This window comes from Sander lucioperca, chromosome 16 (genome assembly GCF_008315115.2).
Source record: "Sander lucioperca isolate FBNREF2018 chromosome 16, SLUC_FBN_1.2, whole genome shotgun sequence".
NCBI classification, from domain to species: Eukaryota; Metazoa; Chordata; class Actinopteri; order Perciformes; family Percidae; genus Sander; species Sander lucioperca.
This window is the reverse complement of record NC_050188.1, coordinates 5,377,422-5,395,318: the sequence shown is the minus strand read 5'-3', so window position 1 is coordinate 5,395,318 and position 17,897 is coordinate 5,377,422. Positions and strand designations below refer to the sequence as shown.

At 40.0% G+C, this 17,897-nt stretch overlaps 1 protein-coding gene and 1 long non-coding RNA gene across 4 annotated transcripts in view; one reads left to right on the top strand and one right to left on the bottom strand.

The window, feature by feature from the left end:
* Positions 1-17,897, top strand: part of col22a1 (collagen, type XXII, alpha 1) — an 89,428-nt gene that overhangs the window by 51,781 nt on the left and 19,750 nt on the right. For all 3 annotated transcript variants that reach the window (XM_035993219.1, XM_035993218.1, XM_035993220.1), the window contains 18 exons: positions 2,554-2,607; positions 2,702-2,755; positions 3,755-3,808; positions 5,231-5,284; positions 5,884-5,988; positions 9,164-9,208; positions 10,496-10,573; positions 10,673-10,708; positions 10,792-10,845; positions 11,631-11,675; positions 12,610-12,645; positions 12,747-12,860; positions 13,627-13,680; positions 14,162-14,215; positions 14,356-14,409; positions 15,826-15,879; positions 16,050-16,103; positions 16,211-16,264. In XM_035993219.1, coding sequence (XP_035849112.1) covers positions 2,554-2,607; positions 2,702-2,755; positions 3,755-3,808; positions 5,231-5,284; positions 5,884-5,988; positions 9,164-9,208; positions 10,496-10,573; positions 10,673-10,708; positions 10,792-10,845; positions 11,631-11,675; positions 12,610-12,645; positions 12,747-12,860; positions 13,627-13,680; positions 14,162-14,215; positions 14,356-14,409; positions 15,826-15,879; positions 16,050-16,103; positions 16,211-16,264 — 1,053 coding nt within the window. The remainder of the gene's footprint in view (positions 1-2,553; positions 2,608-2,701; positions 2,756-3,754; positions 3,809-5,230; positions 5,285-5,883; positions 5,989-9,163; positions 9,209-10,495; positions 10,574-10,672; positions 10,709-10,791; positions 10,846-11,630; positions 11,676-12,609; positions 12,646-12,746; positions 12,861-13,626; positions 13,681-14,161; positions 14,216-14,355; positions 14,410-15,825; positions 15,880-16,049; positions 16,104-16,210; positions 16,265-17,897) is intronic.
* LOC118493446 overlaps positions 1,367-17,897 on the bottom strand; it is a 19,409-nt gene continuing 2,878 nt past the window's right edge. Inside the window, exons 2-3 of the long non-coding RNA XR_004895401.1 lie at positions 11,816-11,819; positions 1,367-1,514 (exon numbers count right to left, since the gene is read on the bottom strand). This is a non-coding gene — a long non-coding RNA (uncharacterized LOC118493446). The remainder of the gene's footprint in view (positions 1,515-11,815; positions 11,820-17,897) is intronic.

The window sequence follows — 17,897 nt, the reverse complement described above, 5'->3', positions numbered from 1 at the left end:
GGAGCCCACTAGATGTCAGTAGAGATTCAGTATGGTGATACTGAAGCAGTCCTGCTACAACATGGCATTTCAGGGACAGTAACGCACTGGCCCATTGCAGTTTATATATGTATTGTATACAAGGGCATATCTTTGGGTTCAACATTTGGGTTGAGATCTCCACCTATCTTACGTTTGTTTCATCATTGAGCAAATTCTAAACAGGGGTTCTTGGGGCATCGACCACTTTTTCAATTTGGGCCATTTCTGCATCAAGTTATGGTGCAAATGTCTTTAATTATGTTAAGGAAAACATTGTTTTGTTGTTAAAAACGTTCTGCAGGTAAGATAAGATAAAACTTTATTGTCTGTTCTCACAGAACATGTTCTTGCATCGTCTGCTCCAACAATCAACAGATAACATTAAAACACACAAACCTAAAAAACATCTGTATGGTCACCCAACAAACATCGGACACATCCTTCAGTTACACACACTTCTGTCACACACACATGCACGCACACACACACACACACACACACACACACACACACACACACACACACACACACAGTAATACCCCCTCATCCCCCCCGTAAATTATGCCTATGATTGTATAGCCAGTGGACCAAAATAGCATGCATAATATGTTAGTATATTTATGTTGAAGTAGGCTGGGAAGCATACAAATCAGAATCAGAATCAGAAAAGGATTTATTGCCAAGTAAGTAGCACTTAGGAGTAATTTGCCTTTGTTTGTTGGTGTATACATAAACATATTCAACATGAATATGAAATGGATAAGACAATAAAGACAGAAACAAATAACACATACAGTACATATAACTATTTAACGTTAACAAAAGAGAGGCTGTATGGATGTGCAAAAACATACATACACAAATACATTATGTACAACAACAATTATCACACACACACAGTTACCAATGCTAGTATGTATTTCCATTGTCTTTGGTTTTCTCAAGCACCCTATGAAGGTGAATGTTTCCGGTAATAATGTTGTTGCAGTATTTTAATAATAATTATTATTAATTAATAATTCATGCATGGATGTTTGTTTTTATCTACGACCCTCATTGCACAAACCTCATTCATTTCATATCATCGTTTTACAAGAAATGTGATATATACATATATACATTTTGACAAGAATATGTGAAAACCCATAAACAAGTGCTGTAACATAACAAAGTAGACATACTTTTGTTACTGTACTTAAGTAGAATTTTCACGTATATGTACTTTACTTTGTTATTTATATTTCTGGAAAACTTTCACTTTTACTCCACTATTTTTCCTGAATAAAATGTATACTTTTACTTCACTTTATTTCCCATAAGCGTCTTCAGTAAAAAGTGAAAAGATTCTTCCAAAAAAAAAGAAGAGAATTCTGTTTTTCTCTTTGTTGATGTCAGACTTTGAATTGGATGTTTAAGAAGGTGTGGAAAACCCTAAAAATGGTGCTTTACTGTAAGGAAGCCACAATAAAGTTCATAATCAAAGTTTTTCTTTACTTTATAAAATGATTATGATAAAATTTGATACTTACAGTACAGGAATAACCAGATACTTTAAGACTTTTACTCAAGCATTATTCTAAAAAGGTTACATTACCTTCTACCAAAGTCATTTTCTGGTAAGATACTTGTACTTTTACACAAGTATTGCTTTCAAGTACTTTATACAAGACTGCTCCTTGTGGTCCCAAGATCAAGGCTGAAGAACATAGGAGACCGCGCCTCTGCACTCGTAGCCCTTAAACTCTGGAATCAGTTGTCTTTACATATTAGGCTGGCTCCTTCACTGCCTTTTTTCATATCCCGTCTTAAAGCTGCCCTGCCACACAAAACGTTTTTTACTTGCATTTTTTGAAATATGTTAGGTCCATATGTGTTTGTTTTATGTCGTGAATTTGAAAATGACTACCTCCTCTGTCAGCTCTAACCACTGAAAAGAAATAAGTGGAGAAATCAGCTGGTCAATCTGACGTGGTGTTGCCTGAGCTCATTACTATTCATGAGCTCGCCCAGTTGTTCTGGGTAAAGGATGCTGATTGCCAGGCTCTCATTGGCTAGCTGTTAGCCAATCAGAGTCAAGCAGCTTAGCTCGTTGAATATTAATGAGAACTGGCACAAATCGAGCTGAGTCTTCCTGCAGGCTTTCTATACCACGCCAGAATGGCTTGAAACAAGGTAACCAAGGCATTTTTTCCACAAAAAATGTTACAGAGCCAATGGCAGAACTTCAGACTTTACCACAAAGTAATGAAAAACATGTGGCAGGGCAACTTTACAACATTTTTATTCTCAGGCTTTTAACACATTAGAATAGTTGCCTTTCTATATTATTATCATTTTGCTGTTAAACTGTTGTCTTTTTTGTGTGTGTGTGTTCATTGTGTTCTTTCTATGTTTTTGTTTTGTCTGATTGTACACCAACTGTTGTTGTTTTTAAATGTGCTTTATGAATAAATTTGGATTGGATTGGATACAGCACATATATAGACCTACACTACTCAACTCACGTGTTATTTAATGTGCGGTCTCCTGCAGGGTCAAAGAGGGCTACCTGGTGAACAAGGCTTTAAGGGACCAGCTGGACCAGCGGTGAGATGCTAGTGATGCCAACCTCCCAGTCAGTGTAATATACAGTGAATGTTAATTGAATATGTCTTAATTTGCCATTAACCGTATATTCCAGGGTCCGAAAGGTGAAACTGGACTTAAGGGAGAGACTGGACGAGTTGGAGACCCTGTAAGTTGTCTGATTTAATGTAATAGACCTTTTACTTATTTACATTTTACATTTTATTGTCCTGAAGGAAAGTTGTCTTGGACAAACAAACAATATCTGCTGTTAAAAGAATCCAACACAACATTGTGCATACATACATACACACATACATCAAGTACACAGACACAGACTGTTGCATCACTGCCACTAGCCAACAAAATTGCACACTGGCCATTGTACAACACATCATAACAGTCGTCATAATATGTGCAATAAGGCTAAGCCGCCTTATCAACATAAAATCCTGGTAAAATAAAGTAAAAATGTACACGTGTGTGTTTAAAATAAAAGCATTTCAGGGGTTAGGCTTGCTTGCCATTCAGGGCTTTGATGGACATGGGGACCAATGATTTCTTAAAGCGGTTGAGTCTGCATCCAGGGGACTCTGAAGCGTCTGCCTGAAGGGAGAAGCTGGTAGTGCGTTCCATTTATCTCGGAATTTGGAAGATGAAGTTGGGAATGACGTCACACCCGAGTTGAATGTGTTCCATTTACAATTTCGATGTCAGCAGAGATTCATTCGATTTTCATTGTTTTCATTAGCTCTAGTCTGGTTAGCCATTGTTAGCAATGGCAGTTTATAACAACGCATTACTTTGTTTTTGGTGCATACAGACAGCGTAACAACATGTCCACAGATAAAATATGGACAGTACTGCGTGTACGACTGATTTAGTGAGACACAAATAAGACAGAAGTGCTTATAACTGTATGTTACTACAGCTTTGCTAAATGTTGATACTGGGGGGAGCCAGATTTTGAATTCGGGCTACTGCAAGATTGTCCAAGTTCCGAGCTCGGATATCCGAGGTCAGGGGGCGTGTTTCCAACTTTGACCTCGGAAAATCCAAGTTCCAAGTACAAATGGAACGCGCTATCATTGTGGAGGACATGGGTGGGGTCTGAAATCAAGATGTGCTGTACTGTACCATCTGTAACGGCTGATTTGTTTCCCCCCAGGGTCCACCTGGCATAGCTGGTCCTCAAGGTCCTCGTGGATTACCAGGGAACGTGGTAGGTCTTTTTTAAACCATTTTAGATTCATTGAAGGTGGGAGTCAGTCACTACTTTTACAAGCACATAATGTTAGGTTTTTTGGCCTTATTCCGAAAAAGACAATATTCCGACTAAGTCGTTTACGTGGCTAATGAAAGTGAGTATTCCAGTAATAGTCCCATTTAAATGCAGCCGTGCGTAGGTAACGTTTTGAACATTACCACAATCCGAACAAAGCTAGACAGTTTGTAATTATACTACACATATAAAGAACACTTTTCTGAGGTATGCAACTCCCCCCAATTACCCCTCAAATGCCTAAACCAAACATGACAAATCACTACACACAAGGAAATGCCCATCCCTTGGTTCTGACCTGTGATATCAGCGATAACATCATCAATACTAGAAATACACCAGGAAATGATCGGTGGCTCCTCCCCAAACATTCCTGTATTCCTCTGGTGACCAGACAAAAGGAACAAAGAAAGGGTGAGTTAGCTGTTAGCTATTCAAAGCTACACCTTAATAAATCTACCTGAAACTAAACTGTAGTTGTGTATATGAAGAGAAGAGAAGAGGTCATTCTCTTCGCTTGATTTTCTGCTCGCAAAGGTCGCCTGACGACACCAGTTTCTGAACATAGCCGTACTGAGAAATCCAGAGAGTTGTGTGGAGCTGATAGTCTTAATTAGCTTTGTAGCAACTCATTTGGCAATGGCTTCAATGTAACAGACGTTTATTAACATAAAAAAAGCTCTCGCACTAAAGCTTTAACATTTAAATAACTTACCACTCTGAATGGTCTTGCTCCAGTCAAGGTTGTACAGCTGAGCCAAAGCCATAGATTACCGGCTGAAGCGGGTTTGTTTTGGATCACACTAGCTTGCTTGTCAGGGCCCGCCCTACTTTGCTTCTGATTGGCTAGTAGTCCTTACCTGTGCAACTCTTTTTGACAAAGATGGAATAGAAGTGAGATACCTCACTCGGTAGCTAAAACGGAGCGGTCAATACACAGGGTGGAAAGAGTGCAGTATGACAAATGTATGGTGTTTTTTGAAAACTAAACCATGTAAACCTATTCTTGTACAACCTCTAAATACAATTATGAACCTGAAAATGAGCATAATATGAGGTCTTTAAAGCAAACTGAAATTGAATACCATATAAAAATAACTAGAGCAATGTATGAAATAAATATGGACAACCCTACACAAGCACTAAGGGACTAAGTGGTGAATGCATGGAACCTCACCCATTTTGTCACAATGACCTGTATCAAAATCGAAATATTGTCTAATTCGGAATAATAGTGGAATATTAGTGTGCATGTAAAAGTACTTGCTGCTGGCATTTTCTGTGACTACAGTATAAAATGTGAACAGTAGCCAGTGATAACAAATCCCTTGAGTGTGGAACTACCGGTTGTCTGTCTTCCAGGGCATACCAGGGATCATTGGGCCTCCCGGGCCAGCTGGACAGAGAGGAGACAAGGTCAGTCACGCATTTTTAAATGCTATGTGGGGGTATATATATTTGGATGGATGTTTATATATATATATATATATTTGGATGGATGTTTCTTATGAAAGTATTCAGACTATGTTCAGAATGGGTTTGACAATGCAGAGGGAAAATAATTCTGCAGAGAAGAGAGTAACCCAAAATATGTGTTTGTTTTTTTGGCAGTTTGCAGATTATCTGTATTGGCGTTTTATTTGCCTAATAGGGGAAGGGAATGATTGCTCCAGGTATTAGTCAAATCCTCAGGTGTATTCTGGGAAACCGAGTTATTGTTTTAAAAAAAAATTTAGATTTTGATTGTAAAACGCATCCAAATAATATATAATAAATGAATGGTCTCAAAAAAAAATATAAAAATATAAGTGACCATGGTATAGCAATTAATGCCCTTCGAGGTGTCCATAATCAGGTAATTAATGGACTTCGGCGGACGGTTCTGGCTTCCCCTTCGTCCATTAAGCCTGATAATGGACACCTCGTCGGGCATTAACCCTTTTGTACCGAAGTTAGGGCAAGTACAGGCTTATAGTTCACTGTAAAGTTCTTTATTCTAACATTTTCTTTTTTAGGGTGAACAAGGTAAACCAGGACAAGCAGGTCCTTCAGGCCCATCCGGAGATCCCGGTTTGACTGGACCCCCTGGACCACCAGGAAAGGGCAAAGACGGGCAAAACGTAAGACATTTTATATATATATATATATATATATATATATATATACTTGAGTAAACTTATACATACATACATATTATGGATTTGCAGAATAATGTTGTCAGTGTTTTTTAATGTATATGTGAGTTATATGGCGTCAGGGTGTATAAAGGAAAACAGCCAACACGTTCAAGCAAAATGAGCTTCTGATTTTTTTTTGTTAGTCACATATTTTTATTCACTGCTACCATTATATTAAAATTGTAGGTTTACTTTTTTTCAGTCAAGACCTGTATATATATATATATATATATATATATATATATATATATATATATATATATATATATATATATATATATATATATATTTATATATATATATTAGGGGTGCACGATTCAGAAAATGTCACGATTCAATTCAAAATCGATTTTCGATTCAAAAGAACGATTTACAATGTAGTTACTTTTTCCATGTGATTGCAGTAGACATACAATAAAATAAAAAAAACATTACTTTTTTTATTTTTTAAATTAAAGAACATGAATCGATTTTTGGAATTCTATGAATCGATTTTGTATCGGTAGAGCTTGAATCGCGATTCAAATGTGAATATATTTTTTTGCATAACTCTAATATATATATATATATATATATAATGTGTGTGTTGTTTCCACTGCGGTAACTACTTTGCTGCAACTTGACAAAATGTTTTAGTCCAGGAAAATTCAGTTACCATTCATTGGTTCCCTTTTATTTTCCTTTAAAAAGCTTTAAGGTTGGAAACATTACCTAATCCCACCCTGTCAGTATCATATATCAGCACCATCTCCTAAAAATGACGTTCCCTAAACCGCAGTCTCAAGTACGTTTCAAGGGAAACATATTTTTTCCCAGATTACGGTTCAAATCAAAGTCCTAATCGATTAATTGATTAGTTGGCAACTATTAGATCAATCGCCAACTCTTTTCATAATCGATTCATCTGTTTGAGTACATTTTTTACCAAAGAAAAGTCAAACTTCTCTTATTCCAGCTTCTTAAATGTGAATATCTTCTAGTTTCTTCTCTCCTCTGTGACAGTAGACTGAATATCTCTGAGTTGTGGACAAAACAAGACATTTGAGGGAGTCATTTCGGTCTTTGGGAAACACTGACACACACAGACATTTTATAGACCAAACAACTATTACTAACTAAATTGATTGAGAAAATAATCAACAGATTACCCGACAATGAAAATAGCCGCTAATTGCAGCCATAGTCTCTAAGTCACAGGAAACGGGAGAAATATGAATTAAGGCTGCACGATATGAGGAAAATATGCGATGACATTGTTGACTATTGCGATAACGATACTACTTGCGATGAATTAACAGATATTGTGTTTTGTGTAAGTGTACTCAGTTCTGCATTTCTGTTTTATTTTGAGAGGATACAATAAAAAAATCTGATTGCTTGTTGAATTTAAAACAAATGAAAGGAAATCATTTCCAACATTCCGAATTGAACATTGAATCGGATATAACAGGCATATCTTAGGCGCTCTTGGCGATATGTTTATTGTGCCAGTTGATATTGCGATGACGATAAAACAAAAATATATTGTGGAGCCCTTACATTGAGAATAGAAATGCATGTTCATCAGTTCACGTTCAGCAGTCACAGAAACCTCATTAGCGCGTCTGTATTCCACGTGTGTTCTGCTTGTAAACATCTCCCCGCTGCCTGTAAGGCATGTTGAGCCACAGCACAATACGAGCTGGGCTGTATGGGAGGAAAAGGAGCCTAAGTAGGCACATTTTTTTTGCCCTGCAGCTCAACATGTTTCTTCATCATTTTTCACCCAAGACATGTGGCCGTCCTGCTGACGAGGCAGGAGCCAACAGGGGGAACATTGTTAAGACATATCGCATTAAAGCAACACAGGAGCACCGCACATTAGGCTCACAGCTCGCTCGCTTTTTTACAGCTGCCAGGTGCGGCCCTGAGGCCTCGCTTCAGCTGTGTGCATGAAGAACAGAAACTCTGTCTGTCTGTCCTTCCCCCGAAAAATGCTTGTCCAAGCAGCAATTACGACCGATATTTACATTTCTAGCGGCGGTGCCCTCTAGTGGCTGTAGTAGTTATGACGGGAGCAAAGCAGGAAGTAAGATAGTCTCGCATTGCCACACCTTCCTCCACAGCATTGCGGAGGAGGGTCTGGCTAGTTCACACAGCATTTCGGGATGGGAGAAAAACGTGTTCTGGTTTATTGGCATTTCTTTAAACCAATCACAATCGTCTTGGGGGGCGCTAAGCGCCGGACGGAGCAACGGTGCAGCTGCAAAATAGCCTCGGGATGGAACTTGTTTTGGTGGAACGTGTACGTTCAAAAGTTGTTTTAGTCGCGCAACAGAAAACTCAGATTGGACAGATAGTCTAGCTAGCTGTCTGGATTTACCCTGCAGAGATCTGAGGAGCAGTTAACCATAGTCCTCAGAAATCCACCAGAGTTTAGAACACCAACACAAAGAAAGGGGAAAGTAACGGACATCCAGACGAAAATCAGGGACATCCCGCGGGATTTCCGGCGGCACCTGAACAATCCCGTGAATGAAGCGTCATCAAATTTATGTGTAATATAGGGTCAGGGTCAGAGACAGGACTTTCACACGGGAGAGCTGGGTTCAAGTCCCATTTGAAAATTAAAGTAATTTACAGGCAGTGAAGTCTGATTTTAACCCAAACCACCTGCCTAAACATAACCAAACTGGGACCGTGGCAAGGTTTTTTTTGCTTGACAAATCACGTTTACGCCACGTGTGTAACCGGAAGTAAAAGAACGTGTGATTTTAACCCATACCATGATATGATTTTCTAAACATAACCAAGTAGTTTTGGTGCCTACACATGACCAAACTGCGACCATTTCACAACGTTAAAGACGTGTTTAAAATCTCAACCTTGGCGTTCAAAACCGCGACCGACCTTCTCTGGTTTAGATATGAGGTTGTATTCCTGCTACCCCTAGGGGTGCTAATTTATGAAATGCTCCAGTGGGGCGTATTAGAGGGTAGGAACAAACGACTCATATCGTCTTATGGTTTGGAGGATTGTTGCTTACACACTCTCATCTCTGAATGTTGTATTCAAAAAAGGCTTCATTTAAGTGTTTCAGTGACAAGCATTTTGATTGATGTTCTTTGTGATATTACAGGGGGAGACCGGACCACCGGGAATTCAAGGTCCCCCAGGGCTAAAGGTAATGTTGTTTTAGAAGTTTAAAAGAAGTTTGTGTGTCTCTGTGTGTGTGCACGTGTCTGTGCGTGTGTGCGCGTGTCTGTGTGTATTTGTGTGTCTGTGTGTGTCTGTGTGTCTGCGTGTGTCTGTGCGTGTGTGCGCGTGTCTGTGTGTGTATGTGTGTGTGTGTGTGTGTGCGTGTGTGTGTGTGTGTTTATGTGTCTGTGCGCATGTCTGTGTGTGTATGTGTGTGTGTGTGTGTGTGTGCGCGCGTTTCTGTGTGTGTGTGTCTGTGTATGTGTGTGTGTGTGTGTGTGTGTGTGAGTGTGTGTGTTTGTGAGTGTGCGTGTCTGTGTGTGTGTGTGTGTGTGTGTGTGTGAGTGTGTGTGTGTGTGTGTGTGTGCGTGTATGTGTGCGTGTGTGTGTGTGTGTTTGAGTGTGTGTGTCTGTGTTTGTGTGTATATGTGTGCGCGTGTCTGTGTGTGTGTGTGTGTGCGTGTATGTGTGCGTGTGTGTGTGTGTGTGCGTGTATGTGTGCGCGCGTGTGTGTGTATGTGTGTGTGTGTGTTGTGTGTGTGTGTGTGTGTGTGTGTGTGCGTGCGTGTGCGCGCGCGTGTGTGTGTGCGTGTCTGTGTGCGCGCGTGTGTGTGTGTGCGTGTCTGTGTGTATGTGTGTGCGTGTGTGTGTGTGTGTGTATGTGTGTGTGCGCGTGTGTGTGTGTGTGTGTGCGCGCGCGCATGTGTGTGTGTGTGTCCGTCCTGTGTGTAGGTTGCCATAGGTGTTTTTTTTTATCATGCACAGGTGCTGTTTTATTGATGTGAAAAACTTTTTTTTTTTCTTCCTGGAAAGGATGAGAAAAAACAATTCAGTTTTGGTTGAAAGCAGCAAATGCAATCTCTATGTCCATTGCACTGTGACCACGGCTCTGATGATGAGTGGCTCTTTGCTGTGAAGAGCTTGATGTCGGGGGGCTGGGCGCCCCCCGCCCAGCCCCCCGACATCAAGCTGCGGCACCGACTGGGCACCGACTGGGAGAGGACGGACATTTGGGGCATTTGCTGGATTTATGGTGTCAAATCGCTCACCCTCGTCACCGACACGTTTTCTCTGCTGAGTACCAAAATGTCAACTGCAGATTGTAAATGCTGTTTTTTTTTACCACCACAGATTAAAAACAAGGTGCTTTTTCTGGGATCAGCAGGCGCCGATGAATGTGACCATTTCTGTGCAAAGCGAGACACTTAGCCAACCATAACTGACATTATCTCAGGATGGTGATGTCGACTTTGTTTTTTGTTTTTCTCCCCAGGGCCAACCAGGGTCACGAGGAGAACCGGGGTTACCGGGGGACAGGGGTGCTGCAGGAGAAGGCAAAGTGGGACAACCGGTATGTGCATCAATGGCAGTCAACCAGTGGGACTCTATCTTAGTCCAGCGCATTTATTTACACATTTGGAAATGTTTTTTTTTTTTTTTTCTTTTGTAGGGGCCTCCGGGAAATAATGGCTTGCCCGGACCTGCGGTAAATATTTTCTAAAGATTCATATTGAATATGTTTATGTCTATAAAAGGTGTCCCTCTAATATCTGTTTATCTGGGTTCCAGGGCTTGAGGGGTCTGCCAGGAGTTGCCGGTCCTCAGGGCCCAGCAGGACATAATGTGAGCCCAAAAATGAATGAATAAATGGATAAACAATTTCATGTTCATGCAATTTCTTTGCAGAGTTTCCCCCAGAAAAGTTGTTGGGCCCGGTGGCAAGTGTCTTGTTTTTTTTCGACGAGGGCCCGGCTGGGGCCAGTCACAGACTGATGGCAATATTAATGTAGAGCCCAATAGTTTCATTGATAACAGAATCATTGACAAAATTGCAAAATTGAGAATTTAAAAAAGCTATAAGACAGATTCTATAGAGCCCTACATTAAGTCAGTGCTAAAAGCTAAATGGAGATTTGAAAATATGACTATGTCTAAGTTTCCAACCGAGCCACCCCACTGTAACTGTGCTTTAAAATACGTCTTAAAAATACATTCAAATCCCCCCCACCCCCCTTGCAATACACTCGGGGTAACCCTGGTTTGAGACCCATACGTCCATAGCTATGGACACCCAAAGTGACTGTTTGCTCATTCACACTGAAGAATAGCCAATCACATAAGCTCGGATCTGCCTGCCTAGATTGTAGGACTTTGTGGTGAAAAGTGACATTATGAAATTCAAGTTGTTGTTGTATTTTCTTTTTTATAAAACTTGAAATTAGCACAGTTTTACCTTGTTATAGCTTTCACTATTTTCCACATGGTTATTTAATTGTTCTGATTGCATTTATTGGTACAATTACTTATTTCTCGATATCTCATTCATGTATTTGTTCTAGAACACTTGAGTGTCCATAATCTACGATTTACAGAGAATGTAATTTTTCTGGCCTTTGTTCCAAATGCAGGGTTTACCAGGCAGGCCGGGAGAAAAGGGATCACCAGGAGAGCCTGTAAGTAAACAAATTGGAAGGAAACAACCAGTATTATCTGAGGTACTGGTTGTACCTCCAGTAAATTGTAACTACTAGCCTACGATTCACTTTATATTCATGTTGTCCTCTGAATAGTGTATAAAAGAATGAAAAGTCACATTACTATATAGTATACTAAGGATTCAATTAGATATTGTGTCTGTAGTGGTTTCCAATAAAAATTTACGGGATTTTACAATCCATATGTTTCAAGGCCGTTTTCTCTAAATACATTTTTTTCATTTCAGTAGCACTCTCACATAGACCACACTTTCTACTTTCATTCCCATCTATGTTCTGAAGGTTTCTACAGAGGGGTTTAGCATTCAAAGTCTATTCTATTTCATCCTCACTGACCACCAGAGGCAGTGCTTAACACTAGATTGCAGGTCGGTCATTCAGCATTCATAGAACCGTAGTTACATTTGTAACTTTCAATTTATACAACATTTTAATCCCAACAACATGTCAAAAATTTAATTTTTATGGCTGTTGAGTTGACAGTATTTTCCGAGATATGGAGTGATATGGCCTTATCCAATGTTCAGATTTCTGTTCTGCCAATGACCTTATATTTAATAAGAAAATGCCTCATTGTCATATTTAAACATACAATTTCAGAAAACTTGCAATACTAAAAAACAATTGTCTTAATGTACGTAAATCAATTGGTGAAGTTTCATGGTGATACCTATCGATTAGAAATGTGACCCTATTCACCTGTAATGTCTTGTCTTAAATACAACATATATAATACATACTGTACATTACACGTTTTGGTCCAAAGTATGTGGACACATGCCTTTCTGATGAATAGTTCTACTTAAGGGAAATCTTAACCTTGCAGCATAGTGAGGCCTAATCTTGCATTTCCCTGATTGATTAACTCTTTAATTCCCTGATTCTCTCTCAGGGGAAGGCAGCAGACCTCTCCGACCTAAATCTGAAGGTAAGGATCATTTCCACCAGTCTTTAACCAGAAAAAAAGACTTTATGTTTGCATCCTGAGAGTGATCACTTCATCACAAACATGTCTCTGCCATCTTATAGGACGTTTGCTCGGACTGCCCTGCAGGGCCAGCTGGACCGCCCGGTCTCCCAGGAGTCCCAGGGGACAAAGGACACCAGGGACCTCCGGGGAAAAACGGTCAAGATGGTTACCAAGTAGGACACAGTCATTAACATTCAACTATTACCTCACAATACAGTGACTGCCAGTGATGGAATAAGTACATTTACTCCAGTACTGTACTTAAGTACAAATTTGGGGCACTTTACTTGAGTCTTTTCTTTTCATACCACTTTCTACTTCTACTCCGCTACATTTCAGAGAGAAATATTGTACTTTTTACTCCACTACATTCATCTGACAGCTTTAGTTACTAGTTACTTTACAGATTAAGATTGTTGTACACAAAACACATGTAGTTTATAAAGTACAATGTTTTATTATAAATTAAACTAGCCAACAATATAACGGCCTACAAGTCCAGCTGACATGATTAGACCATTAAACACTTAGTTGATTGACACAACTTTTGGATCGTTTCCAGTTTCTAAAATGTGAGGATTTTTCTGCATTGGGTACTTTTACTTTTAAAGTACATTTCTCTGATGATACTTATATATTTTCTACTTAAGTAACATTTTTAATGCAGGACTTTTACTTGTAACACTTGTAACTTGTATTTTTTACAGTGTGGTATTAGTACTTTTACCTAAGTAAAGGATCTGAATACTTCTTCCACCGCTGGTGACCGCTCATCTTTAAGGGAGAATTATAAAGTGCGTTCCTAGCTGAACGTTTGTCGTCATCATTCACAGTTGGTGTGACGGATGCAGAGGCTCTGTCTGCCCCATTAGCTAGGGCCTTCTCTGAGGGGCTCCAGGGGCCCGGACAGAGCCTGATGCTCTGCTGTTGTCATTACAGGGCCCGCCGGGAGCAGCCGGAGCTCAAGGGCCCCCTGGAGCCGACGGCGGAAAGGCAAGTTTGCACACTAACTGCATCATTATGGCTCCCAAAGGGCCAACCGCTAATTAGCTTTTATTTTGACCTCACAAGGTTAAGGTAATACACTGTTAGGAAAGTACATAGAAATATGGGCTTATATACTGTGCTCATATGGGAATAAGGAATTAGAAAGAAGGAATTTTCTGTAATAATTTTCACTGGTGTTTTTCCGTATTTTGATTATTTTTATTAACAGAAATATCTGTTTAAATGTACAAAGGATATACTGTAAATCTACAGAATTTTCTGTTTTTTGGATTAACAGAAATGTCAGTAAACTTAACGGACAGGACATTATGCATATTTTTTTTTTCTTACAGTGTAGGGTGAAAACAAAATCATCCTCCTTCTTTGTAATATTTGAGATTTATTTTTCCTTTGACAAATAATGACTCAGATTGATGCTTTCTTCTTGAAATGTGACATTTTATATTGTCTGACACTTTCACCACAGGGTATAAAAGGTGATCGAGGACCCGCTGGAGGCCCTGGAGAGAAAGGAGACAAGGTATATTTGTCATTTGTGACTCACAAGTCCCGCGCTTATCTGTCGTTTCCCGTCCTTTACCTCTGTGTTTAAAAAAAAACCCCTTCATTACAATATTGTCTATTATGAATTATTTTAATCATTTGCTTCTGCATTACCAGGGTCACCCGGGACCCCCTGGTCAACCAGGTACCCCTGGCTTGATGGGTACACCTGTAAGTTATTTATTTAATCAGCTTCAGTTTTAATGAACCATTCCTACTTATAGCTACGAAAAGTCAAGCACTGCAATTTGTATGTATTCAATGTATTTCTTGCTGTATGAACTACATTGACTGCTGCTGTATAAGAACACTGTGGACCGCGTAAGAAGGAGGTCGGGGGGGGGGATGGATGGGTCATAAAACACAGCGCTTTCAAATCGGGGAGCGGAGTTCACTTCCTGGGGAAAAAGACTTTCAGCCGGGAAACGGCCGTGTTTGTTCCCCGGGAATGTTTTAACCCAAGCCATGATTTATTTCTAATCTTAACTAGTAATTTTCGTGCCTAAACGTAACTGTTGTCGCCGCATGACGCTCACTTTTAGTCGGCTAAACTTAACTAGCAATGGCCCCTGAAAGGACCGTTATCTCGCAGTGCTCTGTAGCCGGCTCACAGTAACCTTTTTGTCGGCAAAACTCAACTACCAACTGCCACTGAAAGGACCGTTATCTCGCAGTACTCTGTAGCCGACTCACAGTAACCTTTTTGTCGGCTAAACTCAACAACCAACTGCCGCTAAAAGGACCGTTATCTCGCAGTACTCTGTAGCCGGCTCACAGTAACCTCTTGTCAGCTAAACTCAACTACCAACTGCCCCTGAAAGGACCGTTATCTCGTGGTGCACTGTAGCCGGCTCACAGTAACCTTTTTGTCAGCTAAACTCAACTACCAACGTCCCCTGAAAGGACCGTTATCTCGCAGTGCTCTGTAGCTGGCTCACAGTAACCTTTTTGTCGGCTAAACTCAACTACCAACTGCTGCTGAAAGGACTGTTATCTCGCGGTGCTCTGTAGCCGGCTCACAGTAACCTTTTGTTGGCTAAACTCAACTGGCAACAGCCCCTGAAAGGACCGTCACCTCGGGGTGCACTGTAGCAGGCTCCAAGAAACCTTTTTGTCGGCTAAACTCAACTATCAACTGCCACTGAAAGGACCTTTATCTCGCAGTGCTCTGTAGCCGGCTCACAGTAACCTTTTTGTTGGCTAAACTCAACTACCAACTGCCGCTGAAAGGACCGTTAGTGGTCTGTAGCCGGCTCACAGTAACCTCTTGTCAGCTAAACTCAACTACAGAAGCAACGGCCGTGCTGATACGAGCCACAGCTCATGGCGGTCTGTAGCAGGCATCACGTGGTCACAGCAATCGCCTAATTTCAAAGCATATAATACGAATCTGTGTGTAAAAACGTCCGTACGTTATCGTACCAATCCGTTCAAGACAATGCATTGTTCTTTCTCACTATATGGACCTGAAATGGTCCAAATACTTAACCTTTTTCTAAACGTTGCTCATTTGCTGGGATTTTGTCTCACACTCTGCGGTTTTCTATTTCTGTTGACCTCCACTGACACTGTGTATTTCCTCTTCAGGGAAACGATGGACAGCCTGGCTCTGTTGGCCCCCCAGGGCCCCCTGGAGAAAAGGTCAGGCTGCACTCCATGTACTTTTTTCCCCCCCAGAAAACGTATTACCCATGTGCCATTATCGTACAAACCTCTCCCCTCTGGCATGTAGGTCAGCCAGTGTGTCTCGTAAAAGTGGCCATTGATCATTTCTTTGTCTTTGGTGAATTGTGTTTGTTTGTTTTCACCAGGGCAAAGAGGGTCTCAAAGGAATCCAGGGACCACCGGGTCTTCCTGGCTTGATCGTAAGAGAAAATTATTTGATGTACAGCATCGTGAATACACACACACACAGTCCCTGCACTGTGGTGTAAACAGTCTAAGTTGTAAATGTGCTTTCATTGATCTGCAGGGCCAGCCTGGCAAAATGGGAAAAGATGGCAGACCGGGTGAAACAGGAGAACCTGTAAGTAGATGGTGATCAGTAATCCAAAGAATATATAATAGGGATGCGATACATTCATCGCACAATTCAATACAATTTACGATTTTTAGTTCACGATGCGATTTTCTCACGACTTTTTAAATAGAGTGAGCTGCAGACACATGACTGAAAAATATACTTTTATTCATATAACAAACAGATGTGTCTTCAAATGTGCAACAGCAATTGTATTTTATGTTAAGCACCAAATATTTAATAAAACATTAACAATTACACTTTTAAAACAAATCCCACATAAACAAATAACTATATGAATAGAAAAAGTCTTTAAATAAATAAACTGAGAAGACGTAGTGACGTCTGAAGTCAAACAAGTTAAATCAAAAGTAGATCACGCCCTAGGCCGTTCTTAAATTGCATTGCGATTAATTTTTTAAAATCTCAACCTGTTGTAATCTTTACACATGTATATTCATTTTTAACCCGATTCACGATGCATTGTTATATTCCTAGTATATACAGTAAAGCTACTCCACATTGTCTGTTTTTTTCCGGGAAAATGTGATAGTATAACGTGGCCAGCAGGGTTGGAGATCATTTTGATTTTAACAATTCTGATTCAGCCCTATGTTCCCACATTTCTAAGATTTTTTTCAAAATTAGCCCCTATGTTCCCACAGTTCCCACATTTAGAACCCTAACCCCTAACCCTAACATAGGGCCTAATTTTAAGAAAAATCATAGGGCTATGGGACCATTGGGCTGTGGGAACATAGGACTGACCCCTTGATTCCAATTCCGAATCTTCCTTTCGAGCGTTTTTTATCGATTCTCGATTCTGATTCTTTGAGGGGTGGAGTTGAAACGAGTCGTGCTTATTTCATATATAAGAGGAACATTTCATTTTGATTCAATAGTGATTTACAGTTTTACTGGGCTTTTTCACCGTAAAATAAAGCCACACTTTGGAGCGCTGCTTACTGTGCTCCATGGCTGCAACACAACAAGCGCCTGGAAGTACGGTAGCCACCACGGAAACCAGGTTTCTGCATGTTTCAACAAGTCAAATTAAAGACTTTTTAAGACCTTTTTAAGACCTTTATGTATGACATTTAAGACATACTGTATATGACGATATAAAAGTACAACGAAATGCAGAGTCACAAAAGTACTTGCAAAGCAAATCAAATTATTAAAATTGAATTAAAGCGACAGAGTAATAATGATGTGCATATACAGCGAATTATATTTGGACTAGCGAAAGAAAGAACTACAACACCACAGAATAAAAGAAATCATTTCAATAAGCATCAGAGTTAGCGTTACATGGAAATAGGGACAATTAAGACCTGTTTGAAATTATTTAAGACCTAGAACACAACACTCCATTGAATTTAAGACTTTTTAAGGCCAACATTTTTTATTTCCAAATGTTAGACTTTTTAGGACCCCGCAGAAACCCTGGGAAACCAAAACTTGCGCCTGTTAAATTTGGAACCGATGATCGGATTCGAAACCAAAATTTTCCAAACAATCCCAATTTGAAAAAAACAAAACATTCGATTGGATTTGTAGTGTTTGAAACAGTTCCAAGTTGGAACCGGTACTCGATGCCCAATCCTAGTGGCCAGACAATGTAACTATTTCTGTTTTC